This window comes from Cryptotermes secundus, unplaced genomic scaffold, assembly GCF_002891405.2.
Source record: "Cryptotermes secundus unplaced genomic scaffold, Csec_1.0 scaffold70, whole genome shotgun sequence".
In the NCBI taxonomy this organism is placed as follows: Eukaryota; Metazoa; Arthropoda; class Insecta; order Blattodea; family Kalotermitidae; genus Cryptotermes; species Cryptotermes secundus.
In genome coordinates this window covers 2,661,329-2,684,588 of record NW_019734964.1, presented here as the reverse complement: position 1 = coordinate 2,684,588, position 23,260 = coordinate 2,661,329, and the positions used below count along the sequence as shown (strand labels likewise).

Below are 23,260 nucleotides of genomic sequence, written 5' to 3'. Positions count from 1 at the left end.
GTTGCCTACTGGAGAAGTTGAATACCAAATTCATCTTGTTCAGTGCTTATTAGCTTACCAGATATGTAATTAGTTGGTTAATTGTGTAATTCATAATTTACTTAGTGATAACTTGGATGGACTGTTAGATAACCTCTTAGTTGAAGAGTTCTACCTTCTGAGATATAACTCTGCGTGGTCCGTTGAAAGTCAACTGACGCATCGGAGGAACGTGTCGCCTCCATCATCAGGGTAGAATAATGAGCCAAATAAGAAATTCACATGAAGCAGGTAGCAATTACGGAAACGGACTTCACGGCGTTATATCCTATATATATCATAAGTACCGCTGTGAGAACCTCAAATGCTACATGCATCATGTTGGTTTTTTTCTTGGTTTATTCCCTGACCTAGAAAATTGGGTCTATTGGTCAGTTTGCTCGTCACTTGGTAAGTCATTTACTTAGTTAACTGAGCTATGTCCATAATATTGGGGGGTACGCGGTAGCATAGTTGGTTCAGGCACTATGCTAGAAGCCGAAAGGTCGCAGGATCGAATCCCGATGAGGTCATTGGATTTTTTCAATTTACCTAATATTTCCAGTCGTACTATGGCCCTGGGTTCGACTTAGCCTCTAGCAGAAATGAGTACCGGGAATATACGTGTACTTGGAATGTTCTTAAGGGTAAAGGGCGGCGGCGCGTAAGGCTGACAACCTTACCGCCATCTTTGAGTCGATTGTCTAGATAATGTGGGACCCTCAACATCTCACAACCCTATGGGCCTCCATGGCCTATTACAGGGATACCTTTACTTACTTACTTATGTCCATAATATTGGATCCTCCGTGAAAACATCGGATATGAGAAACTGGTCGTTTTCTTGGAATCCTATGATTAATTACCGCTAGCCCAGCAGCTCGCAGTTGGAAGAGAGTTAAATCCTGCGTACAAATATACGCCCTAATTCTTCAAAATGTACCTCAGTACTTCCGTTCCATCCATAATTACGTATCAGGTAGCCCTAACGAACTCTCAGATCTTTCGACAAGCATTTTATATACATTAAGCTTATTAGTTTCTCCATACCAATATCCATATTTCATGTCCGATTATGTACGGTATTTGCTCTTTATTTTTCATCATAGCAATATAAAGTGAGATATACAAAACTTGAAAGACGTTACTGTGTGATTTCTTTAGTCTCAACTTGCAAGTTTCTATCAGAGAAACGAACGACTGTTCAGCTGTACACTGTCAATTTTTATCTAATTATGAAGGGTGAATTTTAAGGAGTGTAGAACTGACGAGCTGTGTTACAGTTTAAATTACTGTCCGATTATTTACTTAGAGGATCTTAGCAAAACATCTAAGAGCCTCAGAGCTATCACGTAATCGGGCGGCAAAGCTATCACTGTGATAGGCCGTGGAGGCCCATAGTGTTGTGAGACGTCGAGGCTCCCACATTTTCTAGACATTCGCCTCAGAGATGGCGGTGAGGATGTCAGCCTTAAGCGCCGGCCGCCCTTCACCCCCAGGAGACCCCTGGTACTTATTTCTGTTAGAGGCTAAGTCGACCGCAGGGCCATAGTGCGGCTGGACTGAAAAATCAAATGCCCTCATCGAGAATAGAAACCGTGACCTTCCGGTTTGTAGCGTAGCACATCAAACGACTACGCTACGCGTTCCCCATTTATATACTTTCGTTGTTCTACGCAATAACGATAAAGCTGTCAGAATAGCAGGGCTTCGTTCATGGAACCGTCAGGATTCGATGCTGACGTGTTGACATTTAAATAGCCCCGTTCGGAATTACAGTTTGCGTAATGTTGGTGATTTATAAAGCAACCACTTAACGAAAAGTTATCAATGTTTATAATAACGATAATGAATATGATGCCTCTTGAAATGTAATTTTCTCACCTCTCCTGAAAAGATACAGAATTAACCTTCGAAACAATGGACGCTTCCACGCGTACACGTGACTAGAAATGGGGCAGATCAAGAGCCTCTCCTTTCCACTATTCATGTGAAACAGTTATATCACAATGAAGCTTCCGATGAACCAACGAGACGTAAGCAGAGGGATCGAACTGAGTTGCAAACTAACCCGAATTCAGACCGACTAAGTGAGGGGTGGACAATCAGTTTCACTCAGGGGACAGATGTAGCGAAATAGAAGCTACTGTAATTGGTAAGCCTCGCGAGAAAAAAAAATATTTAAAAAACTGGTATGCAGTTCTCTAGAATCTAGGTACTAGTTGAATGCAATGTAATATAACAATAAATGTTTAACAGCTATTTTCTTTCTTTCGGCGCTAAAGCCCCAATTTGGGCCTTGCCCTACTTCCATGAAACTGTCCGTTTCATTTCGATTTACTAGATTTTTGACATTCTGTAGGACTCCTGGGGCGGGTGGTCAGCTCGTCTCAAGGTCCTACCTGTACATAAACACAGAAAGAACACACAAACACTAAACATCCATGCCCTGAGTGGGATTTGAACCTACGATCCCGGCTTCCGAGCAAGCGAAGACATTCTTTCTCGGGTCTGAGTCCCTTGGGACTCGAGACCATATTTTACTCTCTCAGATTTGAGACTTCCTTTTTCGTCCCCTCTTACTACTATCAGGGTAACGGCTGAGGTGTTCGACCCCGCCTTCACACGGGGGTTCCCCGAGCCGGCCTGAGGTTCTCGTTATGTAGCCTCGGGGTGGACCCAACAGAAAACACCGTCTCTCAGCAACATTTCCATTGTTGGACTTGACTCGTAGCGGAAACATGTTTACCCAATCGTTTCTTAACACGTACATCTGGTTTCCGACAATTCCTCTATTGTTGCGTGCGTATATGTTGCGGAAATTACCTAGCAACGGCTGTTTCTCTGGCTCACAGTTCTTTGTATGAGCAAATATGCCACAATACTGTAACATACGAAGATCTGTTACAGTCTGCTCAACACCCAACTGGAACACCACTATGTGTATGGTATCCGCGGCTGCTTATTGTGACGTTTAGGGGTCCACTTACGCTGGAAATTAAATTATTATTAATATCAATATGTGACTATGTGTCGGATTAGATACTTCCCGGAACCTGTTTTGCACACCACTGGACTACAGAATGTGGGCTAATTTAATAGAATTCTCGGCCACATGTTGGTGACACTTTGAGACTGCCAGGTGGTCATGACAAGGTTTATGCAGCACTCGCTCCAGGATATCGCTGGAGGATATATAACACAGAATTAGGAAGCCGAAGCAATCGGTACTTGCTACAGAACTTGATTAATTCACCCTCTGGGCTATTACTGTTCTCAGCTGTGAGGGGGGGGGGTGTAGCTCTTGAAGTAGGTTCCTGACTTGTCGGTCTCCAAAGCACAAATCTGTTAATGCATTTGTAAGTAACGCTATATGTATTCTAAGCTTGAATAGCATAGTTTTGTGGTTCTAACACTGTGTGGATCGGAAAATAAAGACGTTTCGGAGGATTGTTCCCGAACCAAACGGAGTTGCAACCCAGAATACACTACTCTTCACAGACGCCGCTATAAAGAAAGTCATATCTGCGATTTTCTAAACTTCATCATTAGACGGAGATAAGAAGAAATTTGTATGTCTCGGCCGAATAACACACTGTTTCTTTATTGCTGGTGGGGTGGGACTAAGTCCCTTGTACTGCGGCCATTTCTGGCCTATTGTACCATCCCCAGATGATAGGTGAGGGTGATTGTAGAGCAACTGGTGGAATGAAGATTGGCAGGGGAAACCGAAGTACTCGGAGAAAACCTGCCCGAGCACCACTTTGCCCACCACAAATCCCACTTGAGCAGACCCGGGATCGAAACCGGGCCGCAGGGGTGGGAAGCCAGCGACTAACCGCTTGAGCCATGGAGCGCCCGAATGACACATTAAATAAGAGACTCATATATCCATCGGATTATGAAAGTGTGTGGACCTCAGAGTCGATCTGGATGCGGCGGAAAGCGAACTACGGGCCTCCAAACCCATTGCCAATCGCCGTACTGGATAAAAAGTGGTTGCTCATTTCGTTGGGTTAAAACATTTTTCACGGAAACTAAAAAGTTCATTATCAAATGGACTGTAATCATCCATTTATAATTAAGTTAAAATAATTATTTGGTTTCGTTCTTACTTTCGTATGATTGACAAGGTGCCGGAAAATTACTAAGAAAAAGAAGATTGGCCAGGAAAATCCCACAAATATGTAACAATAGTCAAATATTGGGGGGGGGGGACTATCGTGTCAAGTACAGGAAGTTCATGAAGAGTTCTAATTTTGGGTAACACACTGCAGTCCGTAGAAAACCAACCTAAGTTTCGGAGTAACATGTAGCTTCCATCCTCAGGACTGAAGAATTAACCAAAGAAGAAAAGAGCAGGGCTTTGACTATCACCTTCTCCATGCTGGTATCTTACTTGGCTTATTCTTCGACAGTAAATACGGAGGTCACATATTCCTCCGAAACGTCGATTAGCTTTCAATGGGCTACACTGTTTTATATCCTAGAGGACAGGTCTGCTCACAAATACTGGTGTGAAAACCCCGTATCCTCCAAAGAACACGTGTTACATAACGCTTAGTAGGACACGAGGATTTGACAGTGAACTGATTTGCAAGTTGAAGAGAAATTCACAGCAGTAATTTATAAGAACGCCGGTCACAGTAGCCGAGCGGTCTAAGGCATGTACTGTCTTCGCTCGCTCGGAAGCCGGGATCGTGGGTTCGAATCCCACAAAGGGCATGGATGTTTGTGTGCGTTTTTCTGTGTTTGTGTACAGGTAGAGGCCTTGCGACGAGCTGATCACCCCCCCAAGGAGTCCTACCGAATGTGTAAGATCTAGAAAAACCGAAGTGAACGGAGAAGCTCCTGGAGGTAGGCCTAGGCCCACTGGGGCTGTAGTGCCAAGGAAAAAAGAAATTATAAGAACAGAATTTGATTCAGTTCTCTGGTATTTTTATGTTCAGTTGTTCTGACGATGGTATATAATACTCTAGTTCTAGAATATCGGAAGATGTAAAAGTCCAAAAACCCGGTAATTATGAGAACACTGATATTTCCTATCCACTTGTTTTTCTTATGTTATCGTCTAAGTTGTAGAGTACGCGGTAGCTACAATCCGAAAGGTCGTGGGTTCGAGTCCCGATGAGGTCATTTAATTTTTCACTTTACCTACTCCTTCCAGCCGCACTATGACCCTGAGGTCGACTCAGCCTCTAACAGAAATGAGTATCAGAAATTTTCCTGGGGGGTAAAAGGCGGCCAGCGCGTAAGACTGACAAACTTACCGCCATCTGTGATCCGACTGTGTGGGAACCTCAACATCTCACAACCCTATGGGCCTTCACGACCTGTTACAGGGGTAACTTCAACTTTTCTTTACCTTTACAGCCTGAGTGTAGTATTTTTAAACGAATGAGAACTATTTAACTTTAGGCAGCATACTGTTTGCAGGAAGAAGACTGATTCGTTGTTTTTACATGGAGAGCTAATTACACGGACGTCTCAACGCCAACAGATAAATAAATATTTTAATTCTGGTTGATGAGACGTTTGTTAAAAGTTATAAAAACCTAAGTATCTTCACAGTTCAGTCTTAGTACCTATTCGATATCTTATTTCAACGGGGTATTTTATAATTATGTAAAGTTGTCAGGCCCAATCACGAAATGAGGTAAATTTTACGGAGATGTTTCGTTGTGGACTTAAAGTTGTCAGCGTTTCACTCATGTCTCTTATTACTATATATAGTAAATTGGAGTTAACAATACTCAACATGTTACACAATTAATGATTTATAAAATATTAAACTCGGTAAAACAAAACAAATTTCCAAATGAACTCCTCCTTGACACTATTCTCGTCTTAAAGTTAATTAACTTATTATGCGCATGCTCATAGAAAACACGCAGTTAGAATATAGCATCTTTTTAGCGCTTTTTCCTGACTAACCAACCAACTCTATGCATCTGAGCCCTTCTTGAGAAGCCACCAGTCGCTCACCTACTCAAGATTTTCCCAAAAGTTTACGAAACCCGAATGTTCATTAACTTGAAGAAAGCAGTCTTCTGGGATTTGGCACCGTGTATACGTGGTGTTAACCGACATCGGTTAACACCACATATACACGGTGCCAAATCCCAGAAGACTGCTTTCTTCATAGTCACCGCCGCGATTGCCTCAAATCTTACATCGTTCATTAACTTGTTGGTAAGAGCCTTCCACTGGTCCCTATCCTGAGCCAGATCAATCCTGGTCAAACCATCTCATCCTAGCTGTCTAAGGTCCACTTTAATATTCTCCACTTACGAACGTTTTTGTCTTCCTAGTTATCTCTTTTCTTCTGGTTTTCTCACCAAAATCTTATATGCCTTCCACTTCTCCCCATTCGTTCTGCATTCCATGCCCATCTCATCTTCCTTGACTTCATCATTCTAATTGTACGAGTTATGAAGCTCCTCATTATGCAGTTTTCTCCAACCTCCTGTCACTTCATCTCACCTCGGTCCAAATATTGTGCTCACCGCTCTGTTCTCAAATAACTTCAGTCTCAGGTTCTCACCCACTGTCAGAGACCAGATTTTACACCCATTCAAAAATAAAACCACAGGCTTCTTACCTATAATATTTTGAAAAAGAAAATAAAAGAAGCTTATGAGATCACGTTGCTGTGTGTTTTTGTGACCCCTTTGTTAGGCAACAGACCTCTGTGTATCTCCCAATTCCTTCGTTTTCTATGCGGTCTGGGTCGTAAAACGAAAAGTATTATATTAGTTCTTCCCAGAACTTCTGTTTTGTAATATATTACCGCCGGCCTGTTCCAAAATGTCGCCTGTCCGTTTTCTACATGCCCTTTTGTAAAACCACAAATAGGGCACACCTATGCATTGTCTGTGGCACGGTGACTAAATTTTTACTTCGGCCATTATGACTTCACTTATTCGTCCAAAATATGTCTCCTAGTATAGTTTGTATTCCGTATAAAAGAGTTTGGATATATTAGAATGTAATTTACTTACATTTACAGTTTTCCATACTAACAAACAGAAGGACTGTCATTTGCAGAATAAAAATTGTTTATAAAGATTTTCGATTACGGCTGTTTTAGATAAATTCCCGATCACATACACACGTTGTTTCAAATAAACAGAGATGTGTAAATGGGCGTGGTGACCTGATAAAAGAATGGAAAAAATTGAAATCCGGTGACGCGAGAGAGAAATGATTTAGCGGATCGCTTGCTGTTGACTGACGCCTTCAAAAGATTACAACAATATTCCTGTCATGCAGTTCTTTTACTGTTGCCCTCGTATTACAAAGATAACTTTGAACGAATTTCATTAAATGTACGTATAATACGGACAATATGTCCGTCTGTTTGCTTGAATTATATTTACAAATCTACTACACGGGTTTCGATCAACTTTAGCGCTTTGAGCGATATTAAATACAAGCTGTGGAGATAGTGTAAGGATGGTTAATATCGAGCCAATCTAATCTTTATTTTGCATGAAATTAAAGTACGTGTTTATGAGTCAGCTCACAGACATCTAATATAGAGCGCTCCCAGTAATATCCATGACTTTCAATTCAAGCATCTTTCGATATTATTAATATGCTTCTGGTTCTGCTTTGTTATATTTGTATTCTAAATGGCTTTACAACACTAAATTTACGTGTAAATTCAAAGTTTAAAGTCCAAAACCGAATAATTCTGACTGGATTTATATCTTCGAAACTAAATCGCCATTTACAGTAAAGGAATTTTTAAAGGCGGAAAAATTCAGGGAACAAGTCCTCCGGGAGGGACTTCAAGCCGTGGGTCCCGTGTCGTCGATTTACGGAACGTAAAAGATCCTCACGTCTCTAGGAAACCTCTGAGCAAAATTAATCACGCAACAATTTCCCGCCCAAGTAGTTTCCAACGCCTCTGGTAGATGGGGGAAATATCAGGTACCGACGGCCGACCTCGTTGGCTGAACGGGGCTGATAGCACGCACCAGTACCGGTAGGGNCGACTGGCTGGACGACCGAGGGGTCGGAGGTCAAGTCCCAGTGGGGTCAAGAATTTTCTCTTTTCCACGGCGTCCAGACCGGCTCTGGGGCCAACCCAAGCTCCCATCCAAGGGATAACGGAGGTTCCTTCCCTAGGGGTAAAGAGGCAGGAGCGTGACGCTGACCACTCACCTCCAACTAATGCCGAAGTCAAGAAAATGTGGATCTATTCAACAAGACAATAATGTAAACAAAATTGCAGAGAGACCATTTGGAAAGCTGGTGCATTCCAAGGTCTTCTGCGTTTCATTAAGGGAAGTTAACAAGAAGATTTTATAACTCGAGCTTGCTGTTTCTCGGAAATGACTACGGGCCCCAAATTTCCTGTCTTGTCCTATGACGACACATGTTTTTGTGATATTCCGGATCACTCATCAAACGAGTCATATAAAGTTTTGAAAGAAACGCTCTCAGAATTGATTCTGAGGCGAAGAATATTTCACTACATAATCACTGAAATCAAAACATAAAGCCGATAGCAAATTTAAGATACACATTCGGAACGTCTGGCAGTAAACTTGTCAACAAATTAAACTTTAAAACAAGTTTAGAGATTCAGGAATTCACTGTTGAAATATCGGTGAGTTCGCTCTGTGAATACGTAAATAATCAAACCTCAGCGCCATGCTTGTTTTACTTGAATCTGTAGCTCAAACCCGAGCACAGTACGTAATTCATCCTTAAGATCGAACTACTGCACACAGATGACACACGATGATCTCACCAATTAGACTTCGTTTCCTTGGCACTACAGCACCAGTGGGCCTAGGCCTACCTCCATGAAACTCTCCGTTTCATTTCGGTTTTCTAGATCTTACACATTCGGTAGGACTCCTTGGGCGGGTGATCAGCTCGTCGCAAGGCCTCTACCTGTACACAAACACAGAAAAACGCACACAAACATCCATGCCCTGAGTGGGATTCGAACCCAAGATCCCAGCTTCCGAGCGAACGAAGACAGTGCACGCCTTAGACCGCTCGGCTACCGTGACCGGCAATTACATACATGGTAGCTACAAAACCTCCACAAATCTGTTACATAATGAAGATACATTAACTGCAGTGGTTACGTAGAGTGGAATAAGATTGGAGTGTTACGTATGGTGAAGTTAGTATTATTGCTACCAATAGTTTATTGGGCAAGGTGCGACTGAGTCCACTTGGTACGTCGGCCGCTATTTGGCCTACTGTACCGGCCTCGGATGACAGATAATGAGTGTGGAGCAGTCGGTGGAATGGGAATTGACAATGGAAACCGAAGTACTCGGAGAAAACCTGCCGCAGTGCCACTTCGATCACCATAAATCCCACATGAACTGACCTGGTCTCGAACCCCGTACCGACACAGTGGGAATCCAGCGACTAATTGCCTGCACTATGGCACGGCCTCTGGTCACTGGCTTCCCATTGCGGCGGCCCGGGTTCAATCCCGGGTCTGGTCTAGTAGGATTTGTAGTGGACAAAGTGACGCTGGGGCAGGTTTTCTCCGAGTACTTCTGTTTCCCCTGCCAATCTTCATTCCACCAATTGCTCCACAATCACCCTCACCTATCATCTAGGGCTGGTATAATAAGCCAGAAGTGGCCGCAGTACAAGGGACTTAATCCCACCCCACTAGCAATTACACGGCCTCTGCTTTTAGCGAGAACATCCAAGTTTTCCCGAGGTGAGTAGTGAAGGTCATGAAATCCTTCAGTAAGTATAGACTGTATGCCATCATAAATTCAAATAGGTTAGGCAGACAATCGACCATTTCTCGTGGCACGTCTGTTGACTTGAAAATACGACATAAAAGTTAACTTTGAAACGTATTATGCAAGAGGTACTAAATTCGCCTGTGCGTTTGACGGTAAATAACGAAACACTGCATTTACCACAACCTGGAGTAAAGTTACCACAAGGGATGGGAATGGTGTGCTTTGTAAAGCAAAATATCCCACATCAGTGTGTGTCTCGCAAGATGGCGACGGAATGTTACGTCGCGTTTGTAACTTGAAGGCATCTTGCGCTTTGGACGTCAACTGGTCACCAATTTGCTTTGTGCGCTGCCTTTATTTATGGGGGTCATATGTCACAGTCATGATTCGAGGAAGTGTTTCATGTACAGTTGATACCAAAATTCGACCAAGTTCGTCTCGCATTTAAATTGTTTCTCATGTAATTCGAATATGGGAATGCAAATAAGAAAAAGGTTTGTGTTCTTGGGAAAGAACGGGATATCTCACCGACGTTTCGAAGAACCTAGCCCCTCCCTCCTTCTACAAGACGCTGACACCTACAATTATGAAAGCTGTACTTTCCTCTTCGTCTCAGATCTTCTTCTTCTTCTTACATTATCAATTGCCGTTACAAACAGTGTAATGGAATTAACGTCAAAGATAAACTGGTAAAATAAGAATAGTTTTATATTGTGGCATGCAAATCCGTTTATAGACAATGATCGTGAAAGGGGTAGCTATACAACAGCCGTTGCAAAGTAACGGCTTCGCAAACAAGCATGTATCCATTGCAATAATTTCACAGTAATACTGAAACAGAATTTTCTGTGTGGTCCGTTCCGAGATGTTATATGCAGGACAGTTACTGCAAGTTGAGTTGAGTTAGTGGGTGGGTGAGTAACAGTGTTAGTCAGTCGGCGAGTTAGAGAATTGCTGAGGTCCTGTCGTGAGCTGCTGTTGTGAGAAACTGGCAGCTGAAGCCGATGATATTTCGAGAACACAGAAGAAGAACGTCCGTCGTTGAAAGCCGCTACCGAGCAACGGCTATAGAAGATGTGACTGTGGACACTAATGTGTGTGAGTAACAGTGAACTGTAAAGTATAGTCACGCCGTGTATCAAAATACGCAACAAACCCGATCACCAACCCGAAACCCGTCTATAGTCACTCAAACACGTGACAATATCTTAAAGAGCATTAATGGAAGATATGGCTGTAGCTCCTTTAGAATGTACTGCAGGTAATGTGGCGATCAAGTCTCTCAGATTGACCCTAGCAACTACATACCACTCTGAAAATCGTACTTATATCCGAAACACTGTCTACAAAGGAAACAGAGTAAATATTGCTATACTTCCTACTCTGTTTAAGAGAGGCCTGCTATCCTGACTCAGGCTTCTCGTGGTTTTATCCAGTCCCTTAAGTACTATAATATTGTCACGTGTATTAGTGACCAAAGACGCAGGTTTGGATCGGTGAATCGATTCACTGGATATTCACTAGTTGTAACTATAAATAATTGTAACACTATCAACGTTACTGTAATTATAACACCTAAATAATGTCTTCTATATCTACTTTAACTAGTCGTTGCTAGGTAACAGATTTCAAAAATCCTCTACAAAGGTTTCCCTATCCGTTTCCTGCCAACGGATTTTAACATAGGAACTATGATTGTCACACTCCAGATATCACTGCACTATAGTCTTCAATTCACACGTTAGGTCTTCAAAGGCCGACTTCTGATTCTTCTCGAACTAAGACCTTCCCGTGGCTATCTCTAACCGAGAACTGACTGACTCGTAGCGCCGACTGTCTTCAAGTCCTCTCCGCTGACCCCACGGAAAACACCGTCTTCTATTGTTAAGTATGGGTGTTTACAGCTTCGTTGCCTAGCAATAGACGTCCTATTGTTCTGTGTGTTTGCTTGGAGGGGACCGTATAAAAACAGTTTCCCCTATATTTTTGTAACGTTAAATGGAGAGTTTACCGATCTTCGCATAGAAACGGAAGTTCTTCTAATGTTTGAATTGTTGCGTAACCTAGCAACGAACTGTTTACCAAGAATCTGTCTTCACGGGAACTTGTTTACAAACTTGTTGCCTGGCAATGCGTTGACATGTCACAATATAAATTGTTTTGTGGATGTTAACAGGCACGAAGGAATTCAGTCATTCGTTCTGGGAGCAACAAATTTCGTAATTGGAACGAATCCTCATGAGTATTTACGTACATTACTCTTCTTCGTAGGTCTTGAATTCGCTCTTCTGCGGTGTTGGTTTACACTGTCATTAGGAACTGTAATCTGGAGAGAGGGAGTTTTAGTCTCTGGGAGTGCAGCTATCATGTGAGAGAGAAATGCCAAAGGTGTCCACAAGTGGATAAGTGATGAGAGCCGATGTTTGTCATCTGCTGGTGACGGGTGGCCCAGATGGGTTTGAACGTTTGATTTACTGTCACCAATTGAATTTGCTGCAATACGCATTATTGAGAGAGGGCACGCGGTAGCGTAATTGGTTGAGTAACTACACTACAAGCCTGAAGGTCGCGGGCTCAAGTCCCGATGAGGTCATTGGATATTTTAAATTGACCTAATCCTTCCAGCTGCGCTATGGCCCCGGGGTCGACTCATCCTCTAACAGAAATGAGTACCAAGAATATTCTTAAAATATTCTTGGGGTAAAGGGCGGCCGGGGCGTAGGGCTGACAACCTTGCCGCCATCTATGAGCCGATTTTCTAGAAAATGTGGGAACCTAAACATCTCACAATCCTATGGGCCTTCACGGCCTGATACAGGGATACCTTTACTTTTTTTTTACGCTGCTGGTACCTCTTGTTTGAAGCGTGATTTATATTGTGGACTGCAAATATAAATCCAATATTTTAATATATAGTGCATATACCAAGTGTCGGTATACTTCCAAATATCTACGTCAGTTGTTACATTTATTTATTTACTGAATTTTAATACTGGATAGCTCAGTCAGTATAGTAACGGGATACGGACTGGACGGTCAAGGCTTGATTCGCGGTAGAGACAAGATATTTACCCCTACTCCACGGCCCTCAGACCGGCCCAGGGGTCAATCCAGCCTCATATCCATTAGCAACGGGAGATTTTTCTCCGGAGGTAAACCGGCTCAGGCGTGAAGCTTACCACTCAACCTTTATCCAGTGACGAGGTCAAGAATTGTGGATTCATACATCCAGTACCCCGTACTTCACGGCTTGGTGCTTGATTAATTAGGAAGGGGAACAAATATATTTTGTACTAGATCTATTATGAGGATATGTTGTAATTAAGTTCAGAGTCCTAGAAAGGTCAGCAACATCAGCCATTCAATCACTTTATCAGAAAACAGCTCTCTGAAGTGTAGATCACCCCAAGTTGACTCTACTAGAGACCGAATACCGAGAGAGTGAACTCAATTATATTGTATATATACTAACTGAGAACATACCAAGGAACTATTCAGCAGAAATGAAGGTCTGACGATAAAAAAAAATGGGGCTTTATAATACTGTAACGTGTGGAACTGTTGCTAGGTAACGGTCACGAAACGACGCCCGATGCTGGGACAACGGATTCTTAATACATAGGTTTACGTAACCCGGAGCTGGGTGACGCGAACAAATTTCCGGGGAAACTGTTAGCATACGAGAATGCATGGTGTTGTCTATGCGGTCCGCACTGAGCAATTATAAGGAAGACAAGTGGGGCAACCAAATCAGTTCTGTACGGGAGTCTGTGAAGAAAAAGGGATAGTTTGGAAAACAGTTGGGAGGGAGCCGCCATTCGAAGTGGACTTGAGCGAGGAATCTGAAGAATCTCCACTGTTTTAAACCGTTACCAGGGAACGGCTGTGAAGACACAGCATGCTTAAAAAGGCTTAGTGGGCGCTGTGGTGATCTGTAAATTGTGAAGATTAGTGATAACGCTGTAATTACTTGTATTTCTGAATTGTGTGGACAAGTTTTCAATAAGTCCAATATCTATTCGCAAACCCCGTCTATATTCACCCCACATTCCATATGACAATATGATCACACGCTCACCTGACGTATGGTGGAGCGGAGGTATAGCTCGACAATTTTTAACCTCAGAAACCGATGGGGGTGAGTAGTTAGCTTCACGCTACTGTCGCGTTTCCCCCGGTACCCGTTATGTAGGTGGCTGTGAGGGCCCAGAGCCGGTTTGGATAACATGGAGAAGAGAAAAATTTCTTGCCCCTGTCGCGAATCGAGCTATAGTCTAGTTGCTCTACCGACTGAGCCAGTACGTGTACAATTATTTATTGCTATGTGAATCATGAAGAGACCAGACAAAGGACAGTAAAAACGGATGAAATGCGCGTGTAAATGTGAACGACGGAATTAAACTTCTGGCTGTCAAGGATACACTTGGAACGCTGGGAAGAAATACATTAAAATCTAATCCAGAATCTTGTCTATCTTTGTACACCGAAGGATACAGTATGTCAGGGATATCTAAAGGAGATAGACTTCAATATCGGTAGTCCTAACAGGCCAAGAACATAATCCTTCATGACGATGATAATGATGATGATATTGTGTTCAGATAAATTCCTAGAAGTGATAATACAAGAGGACGGTCTCTGTGGTCTAGCGGTCAGTGTTCCTGGCTACAGATACAACGGTCCGGGTTCGATTCCCGGAGCTACCGGATTTTTTCTGACAAGTAGTGGGTCTGGAATGGGGTACACTCAGCCTCGTGATGATAATTGAACAACTATTTCTAGGAAATAGCGGTTCCGGTCTAGAAAACCGAAATTATCGGCCGTGGGGATTCGTTGCGCTGACCACGCGACACCCTCTATCCGCAGAAGTTGGCACTAAACTTCGCCGACAAGCGGCGGTCGCTCCGTCGGTACAGTTAGCTTGCGGACTAAAATCACAGAGTTTTTATGGTTAAGCCTCTTATTTCCATTTTCAGTAATTTAGTGTTAACATTGAAATGTAACTGTGTTATCTATCACACCCACTACTTGGCGCTAGCAACACCAGAACGCTACATCCTACACAATTTACAGAGAATCCCCTACGATGTCTCGTCTAAACCACAACTCTTCCTCCCCACGAGACGCCTTTCTCGGCTGAACGTAGGAGGAAGTTTATGCCTCTGGGTCAGTTGAACTTGTGGATCAACGCAAGCAACTCCATACTGCTATCGAAGATTACCTCCCCCCTTCCGTCCCTGTCGTTGACTTTAGAGCTTCTTCCTACATGCGATTACATCGAAGTGCGGATTTCAGAACTTGTGTGTCAATGGCTGATTCCCTTGTATGGTATTTTATACATTTTTTATTTCGTCAAAAAATTTAGTCAAATGATTGCGTCATATAGAATGGGCAGTACACATTTTATATTGTCACGTGTCCGGCGTTCCGTGACTAATAATAATGGGTTCTGGATTGGATGACTGGATTTATTGACACTTTCTCATACAATCTCTCTTGTTCATAATAAATTATAGTGCTGCCGCCAATCTACACACTTCATAAATCACTAGGACACGCCATCCGTTTCCTGATAACGGATTTATCAAAGTAACTAGCACTTGAAATCATTATGAAGTCTTCTTGCCATTTCTTGTTCAATCACCTAGAAATTCCGACCATCTAGAACTAGAGCCAATTCTCTTGACGCTGTTGTTCTTTAAAAATGGCTGCCTTATATAGAAGCGGTACGGACCTACAGAGAACACCTGTCACGTGACACAGTGCGTGTCACGGACCACATACAAAACACCGTTTCCTCTCTTGTTGCGAAGATATGTTTACCGCGCCGTTGGCTAGAAATATAAGACTTAGTTTTGCGTGTAGATGCGTTGCGGAAATGCATTTAACAAGCCGTTGCCTAGCAATGGGTATATAGATTTCAATATATTTCTTTCTCTAACAACTAACTCATTCTAATTATCTCTAAGTTGACTCAAGTGGTAAAGCTTCTGACATGTATTCGAAAGATGATCGGTTCAAATCTCTGTTAGGACACTAAATATTCTTACTCTTTGCGTTCTTCCCCAGTCCATCCAGACATCGAGATGATCATCTTAAAATTCAACCATGACTATTTTCTTCCACGTAACTTTAATTCTTCACTTTCTGTCATCCAGTCATTGAAGACTGTATAATTTGACGTATGATAAATAAACTACAAACTGATTTACTAAGTTTATGGAGCAGAATCATTCTTTGAGGAGCTAACAGTCGCATAGATAGTCGAGATATCATCCGCTATATAATGCATTTTCGTATTTCTCGGTACTGTATTTCAGCATCTAAACACAATTACATAGTTTAGTCGCACTTTAAAGTTAGAGATTTCATAATCTGTTTTCTCCTACGTTATATTCAAACTGCAGTTCCTAGTAAATTCAGAGCGGTTTCCTGAAACCTGGTGCTGACAGTCATGGTACACTCTAGTACTAAGGTTCCTCTACAATCCGGCAGAACTCTTGAAGTTTTATAAAGGCAAGTTGTTATCCAGAGAGTGGAAAACGATTCGGTGACTTTTCGGAAAAGCTAAAGGAGCCATGATGACCGGATTTTGCCTATGCCATGTGAAGATGGGACAGCACAAAGTGTTGGCTTCTTACAAGACTCGTGTAGATGGAAGGTTCAACCTAAAATGTATCTCAAGGACACGTGGAGCGAGGATGTAACCTGCATTCATCTTCAGGGGGTCCAGTGGCTGGCTCTTGCGAGCTCCATAACAAACTCCCGCCTTCCTCAGACGGAAGGAAATTTGAAGAGTACTATCTTCTGGCACATAATGTTCCGGAGGAATAAATCGCCTCCATCTTCAGGGTATAAATATCTGAGAAATACACGTATACCAGTGTTAAAGCAGTGTGAAACTCGGCTTGCCACCTGCTTTCATGCTGGTATCTTGCTCAACTTATTCGACCCCGCAATTTAGTTTGACTTTCAACGGAGTACATGCGTTGTACCACAGAATTTGGTACCTTTAATAACCATCGCTGTTAAAACCTCATATAGTAAAGAGGGAAATTTCTGTACTAACTGAGTAACCATTAGCTTCTCAAGATCACTCATCTACGGAGTCAGTTCGTCATTATCATCATCATTATCTACTGATGGTGAATTTTGCTTTATATCTAAACTGGAGTATGTTTCTGTCACTTGCAAATCTGTAATGATTAGCGACACCAACAAATTTGAAGGCATGCAAGGATAATTTGCAGCCTTTTGCTGCAATAGACTTCTCAAGATGTCGAATATCACTATGATAAGTTATTAGAAAAAATAAATTTGCTGACACTGCGTATCAGACATCGTCACTTGGATGGCTTGTTTTTACTGGCACTAAATGTTGCTCTTCTGTCCTCGAAATAGCCGACATTCGTGTTCCTACTCAGAACATCCGTATTTTTTTTATTGCTAGTGGGGTGGGACTAAATCCCTTGTACTGCGGCCACTTCTGGCCTATTGTACCAGCCCCAGATGATAGGTGAGGGTGATTGTGGAGCAGTTGGTGGAATGAAGATTGGCAGGGGAAACTGAAGTACTCGGAAAAAATCTGCCCCAGCGCCACTTTGTCCACCACAAATCCTACTTGACCAGACCCGGGATCGAACCCGGGCCGCTGCGGTGGGAAGCCAGCGACTAACCGCTTGAGCTATGGCGCGGAACATACGTAACTGTACATGTTCAGTGGCTCCTCCAGTCGCCGCCCTTCAGCTAGATTGTGTTTCTGTTGGAAATGCACAGATATTTTTGGTAAATCATGTTTGATTGTAAAAAGCATTATCCGGTCCATTTTCGTTGTTTTTATTGTTTCTTTTGTTGCTGTTTTTTCCTTATGTTTTCTTATTTATGTTGTTTCTATTCGTGCTACTCTGTAATTGGCTATTGGCTATCGACCCCAACACGGAAATAAAGAATTTTATTGTATTATTATTACAATTATCACCATCATTTTCATCACCATTTGTAGATATAAGAGGATATTTCATTTTATATGAAACTTTTTTTTTTCAATTTAGATCCACTCTGAAGAAACTACATTGATTGACTTCTTTGTTGATGTCATTGGAAAATTTAATCGAAACACCATAAACAAGCTGCAACATCAATCCATTACTGACAAACTTTTATACCAAATATGTCCATTCATACAATTCTACGCAGCCCCGTTTTCTCATTTACTATCTTCTTTCATTTCAGACAAAACACGTGACAAGATTTGGAGTAGCTGAGAAAAAGGAACGAGATGTGGACAACCAGTACAAGAAAACGACAACAAACTTACAACATTGTGAGGAACAAGAAGACTAAAAGAAACTTTGTACAGAAAGTCAGACAATTGTATGTGATTACACAAAAAGCTGTTGACGTAATGCAATAACCCAAGGCACATTCGCGCAAGGGCAGTATGTCAACGTGAAACGTTGCCGTTTCCACCGCAACTCGACCTGCAATTGGTCATGAAAATTAAACATAATAAAAAACAAGAAGACGTTTTGAAAAAAAAAATTGAATTATAAGTCTAAGAAGGACATATAATAGATTTAAAAACTTAGCCAGAGCGCTGTCTTAAATCTAATTACTCAGCAGGAAACAAACCTCATTTTAACACGCGTGAGTGACGTGTATGTTTGAAGGTGAAAGTTCAGTGACGTGTGTATAAGCTTCCTGTAGCTTTCAGGGACACCATCCATGAGTTAACTCATCGGAAGTGACGGTTTCCTCCTTCATATTGGAACGCTTTCTAAACAAGTCTCAAGCCAAGTAGTTCAACACTAATACACTGAAATAGTCAGCAGAACTGAGCGTATACCGATTGTAACACGGGCATGAATCTCTCCTTTTAATTTACTGAAAATTAAAAGAACTTGTTTGTGAACTATGCATACCGTTTTAAACATCATCAAGGTTGCTGCTAAGCTTAGGTGGAATGTTCATGTAAACACGTTTCGGAGATTAATTTAAATTATTTCCTGGCTTTTTAAAATTACGTTCCTCTAAGAAGGAAAGAATATTATTTTGTTTTTAATATTATACGTTATTTGTCGTAACTGTTTCTTTGAATACTATAAAAATAAGAAATAACCTGGATTTATTGTCTGGTGTGTGACGTCAGAGTAGTAAATAATAATCAAGTGTTACTGAGAGACTGTGATGAAATGGATTTTAGTTTTACGAAAACATTGGGATCTGTTATAAAACCGAGTGAGGAAGGAAATGTTTTCACTGACACAATGTAATAATGTCATATCCATTTCGCTAACACAAACATAAATATGCATGTTTGAAATAGAACATTACTCCTGCTCGAACACTATATTTCACGTGGAATATCTAAAAACGGATCATTTAAAAATAATTCTTAGACCTATAAGGTAGTGAAACAATGACAGAAATCGTGTTAATATATTCTTACTTCGGTAAGGGAATACATGTAATTTGTTTCAACTCAACATCACCAAGTTAGTAAGTGCAACAATCTGTAAGCGCCAACATGAAGCCAAGTGTTATAGAAAAGAACTTACGATACGGCCAACAAGCACATCTGATCAGAATATCATAGTCAAATATTCCATTTACATTGAGTCAATATGGAAACGATAATCGATACGAATATCATTTCGGACATGGAAAACTTTCTGGCCGAAACCAACGTCACGGTTATGCCGACACTGCTGGGCACGGCCAATGGCACAAACTCGACCCAGATCCCGTACGTCGACTATTCAGAACGACCCGAGACCTACATCGTACCAGTCCTGTTCGCGCTTATCTTCGTAGTCGGTGTCCTTGGCAACGGTACCCTGGTGCTGATCTTCATACGTCACCGCAACATGAGAAACGTCCCAAACACATACATCTTCAGCTTGGCTCTGGGAGACCTCCTGGTCATAATCACTTGCGTTCCATTCACATCCACGGTATACACAGTCGACTCCTGGCCTTACGGTGAACTGATCTGCAAACTGTCGGAGTGTGTCAAGGACATATCGATAGGTGTCTCTGTGTTCACGCTAACTGCCCTAAGCGCAGATCGCTTCTTCGCTATTGTAGACCCTATGAGGAAACTACACACAGGAGGTGGGGGCCGCAGAGCTACAAGACTGACCATATTGACAGCTATTTTCATCTGGATACTGGCCATCCTGTGTGCAATGCCAGCTGCAATAGCATCTTACATAAGAGTATTCAAAATCAGCGACACGAAAAGTTTCAATGTCTGTTATCCATTCAGAGTTTCATGGGGTGAATTGTACGCTGAGTCCATAGTGATCGCCAAATTCATCATATACTACGCCATCCCACTGATAATAATCTCATTCTTTTATCTTCTTATGGCAAGGCATCTCATCCTTAGTACCAGAAACATGCCTGGGGAGATTCAAGGTCAAGCAAGACAGGTCAGAGCTAGGAAGAAAGTTGCAAAAATGGTTCTTGCCTTCGTCATAGTCTTTGCCGTATGTTTCTTCCCTCAGCATGTTTTCATGCTGTGGTTCTACAGCGACCAGAATGCTGCTATGGAACAGTTTAATGGTTTCTGGCACGCTTTTCGTATCATCGGATTCTGCCTGAGCTTCATCAACTCGTGCATCAATCCTATAGCACTGTACTGTGTCAGCGGTACTTTCAGAAAACACTTCAACAGATACCTTCTGTGCATCTGCTGCAAGAGCGCTTCAGGGGGCGGTCGGGGGCGTAGTGTAGGTGGAACCAATAGCTGCAGAGCCAGTTTCACCAGTAGAAGACATCTGGGAACAATGTCGTCAAGACGGTATGCTACTTGCACAAAGTCTACGTGGGATTCAACCACTATCGCACACTACAACACTGCTACAAGGAAGCATACTCTTGCAAGCCAGCCAACTGAGGAGATTAGTATCACAACCTTCATGAACGGAGGCTTGCTGGGAGGTAGTAAGGAAATGAACATAGAGAACTAATAGGAAACATATCAAGTAAAGACATAATTAATTTCCCCGTACTACAAGTAAAATAATTACTCCGAATTATGACGCTTCATGTTTCTGTGGTTAAATTGCAGGTTTTAGCTGCAGAACATAGGCGAAATCTTAAAAAAAATTAAGCTTTTGTTGTTGTGGGTTGCAGAAACTTTCAGTGAAGCCACCAAACACGGTTCGGTACCGTTAATTATTGCTGCACTGAAACTTCTAGAACAGAATTTTGCTTCAGTGGAAGTACATATCATATTCCACTCAGGGCAGGCTTTAAATATCTTAAATGTCTAATGAAAATTATTTTATATCTTACACAGAAGGATACGAATCTCTTGGAGTGATCACTTATTGAAAGTATAAGCGTGACATTAGGAAAAGATTAACATACCTCACTTGTCCACTTGCTTTGAAGTTGAAGGAAAGGGAAAATCGTAATATAAACATTATATAAACATTCTCAACTTATGGCAAATACTTATAAAACCGTTGCGAATCAAGCGAAATACAAAAGCATATACATCAGATCTGTTTAACTGACTCGACATTTAAATAAACAGAACAGCATACTGTATTTAACTGTTCTAAATCGTGCTAAACGTAGACAACAAAAATTGAAACTAAAGAGAGAGTAAGCGTTGGTATTTTTTTTTCTGGTCTGGTGCCAGGTAGAGACTATGAGAATTGTTCTTCCATCGTTAAATAATCCAGTCCCTTGTGCAGTATATTCCGAAGCAGACACATAACTATCGAGAGAGAGTTAGGTGGACATATAGGGTGCAATTAATACATATCGCTAAAGCTTGTGAAGAAATGGGGCGATGCGCCGTGCTCTCAACTTAATCCGATTGTAAACTTTACGGTAAATCACATTCATCTAGTAGTATGTGTTTTGTCACTAAACACGTTCTCTTAACATCGGAAATCCAGGAAGAATTAGATTTAAAGTTGTTATGGCTCGAAATATGATTATATGGCGTTTTAAATGAATACAGTGACTAAAAGTGACTGGTTTGCCAACTACAGTCCGAAACAGTTTTGGCCGGGAAAAGTACCGTAATTAGAGTCAAGAAATCCGTGACTTGAATGATACGCATCTGGCAGATTCATGGCACGTCTTATTACAGTACAACACAGAGTTCCATGTAATGTGCGTTGTGATTCGTATTATTCAAAATTAAACCCGAGGAAATGTGGAAACGGAACGGGGTTGTTATACTTAAGTGGTATAGTTCTCGGTCACTGTTCCCCGTATCAAAATGATTTATTTCAATGTAAAGCAATGGGAAAAATAAGACGGTACAGGAATACGCAGGTACTAAGAATGCGTAATTACGATACAAAACTTTTGTACGTATAAGAAATATCTGTTGCAAATTGTCACTGAAAATATGTTGCTGTTATTGGGATTCTCCTCTGAAAAGACCACTGAAGATCTCCGCTCGGCTTACTGATGAGGAAGGAGACAACTGATGTTCTGTACAAGTAAGGCCAACGTACCAACTTTTACAGCACCAGAATATATTATCTTCCAGCAAACCTCATATAATAAAGGTTAAATGAGAGTTGTGATACATCTTTTCACATTCGAGTGTTCTAATGTATTTAATTTTTGTTGTTTTCTTTGAAGAGAAAACAGACCCAATCCATGAAAAGTCTTTAACCGAATAGTTTATACAATGACGATGCCAAAACAGTGTCAAAAATCTTCTGATATCAAACAGGAAAAACGCATAGCTTTACTTCCTTGCTGTTGTTAGAAATTTTGAATTCAAAGAAGGCTGCGGCTCTTGTTTATGAGATCCCAGAATTCCACATATCGTGGTTCTGAAGGTTTGTGCAAACGTTACGACATCGTAACGAGAGTACTTTCTTTGGACATAGGTAAGAAAGATATGTAACAGTAATTTTTTCTATAAATATTAGGTTTTTGGACATTTTCCATTGTTTTGTCTATATCTGAAAACTGTCCTGTTTATTTTTCGAAACAACGTTTCAGAGGCTGGATTCTGTCTCCGTCTTCAGGTGAAACCTGAAATAATTCCGGACTGGTCCGGAGAGAGGAACTAGCTCTTTCGATTGGGCCCAATTGAGTAGGTTTTGCCTGAAGACGGAGACAGAATCCAGTCTCCGAAACGTCGTGTTTTGAAATACAAACAGGGCGGTGTTTTTATACAGAGACAAGACAATGGATACGTCCAGAAACACAATATTTGCACCCATGTAATATCGTCACAAACATTTAGAACTTATTAATAATTTTTCTGCTTCACTAGTCTCTCCAATAAAGTTTATATCTGTTTCTTTCACATATATCACTTAGTTCACCTCCACAAGAGCCCAGTCATAAGGACTGATTTTATCTTATATGCGCCATGAAGAACATAATCATTCGCCTCTACCTTAAAATGGAGAAGAAACCAATTTCCGAACTGTAGTATATCTTGAAGAAAGTTGTCTTCTGGGTTTAGGCACCGTGTATTCTTCGTTTTGGCCGACGTTTCGGAGGAACGTCCTCCGAAA

At 41.6% G+C, this 23,260-nt stretch overlaps 1 protein-coding gene across 1 annotated transcript in view; it reads left to right on the top strand.

Moving 5' to 3' along the window:
- The window catches only part of LOC111869052 (neuropeptide CCHamide-1 receptor), a 296,679-nt gene extending 273,435 nt beyond the window's left edge, over positions 1-23,244 (top strand). Inside the window, exon 3 of the mRNA XM_023860254.2 lies at positions 17,985-23,244. Coding sequence (XP_023716022.1) covers positions 19,376-20,725 — 1,350 coding nt within the window. The 5' untranslated portion in view covers positions 17,985-19,375 and the 3' untranslated portion in view covers positions 20,726-23,244. The remainder of the gene's footprint in view (positions 1-17,984) is intronic.
- Positions 23,245-23,260: the final 16 nt, after the last annotated feature.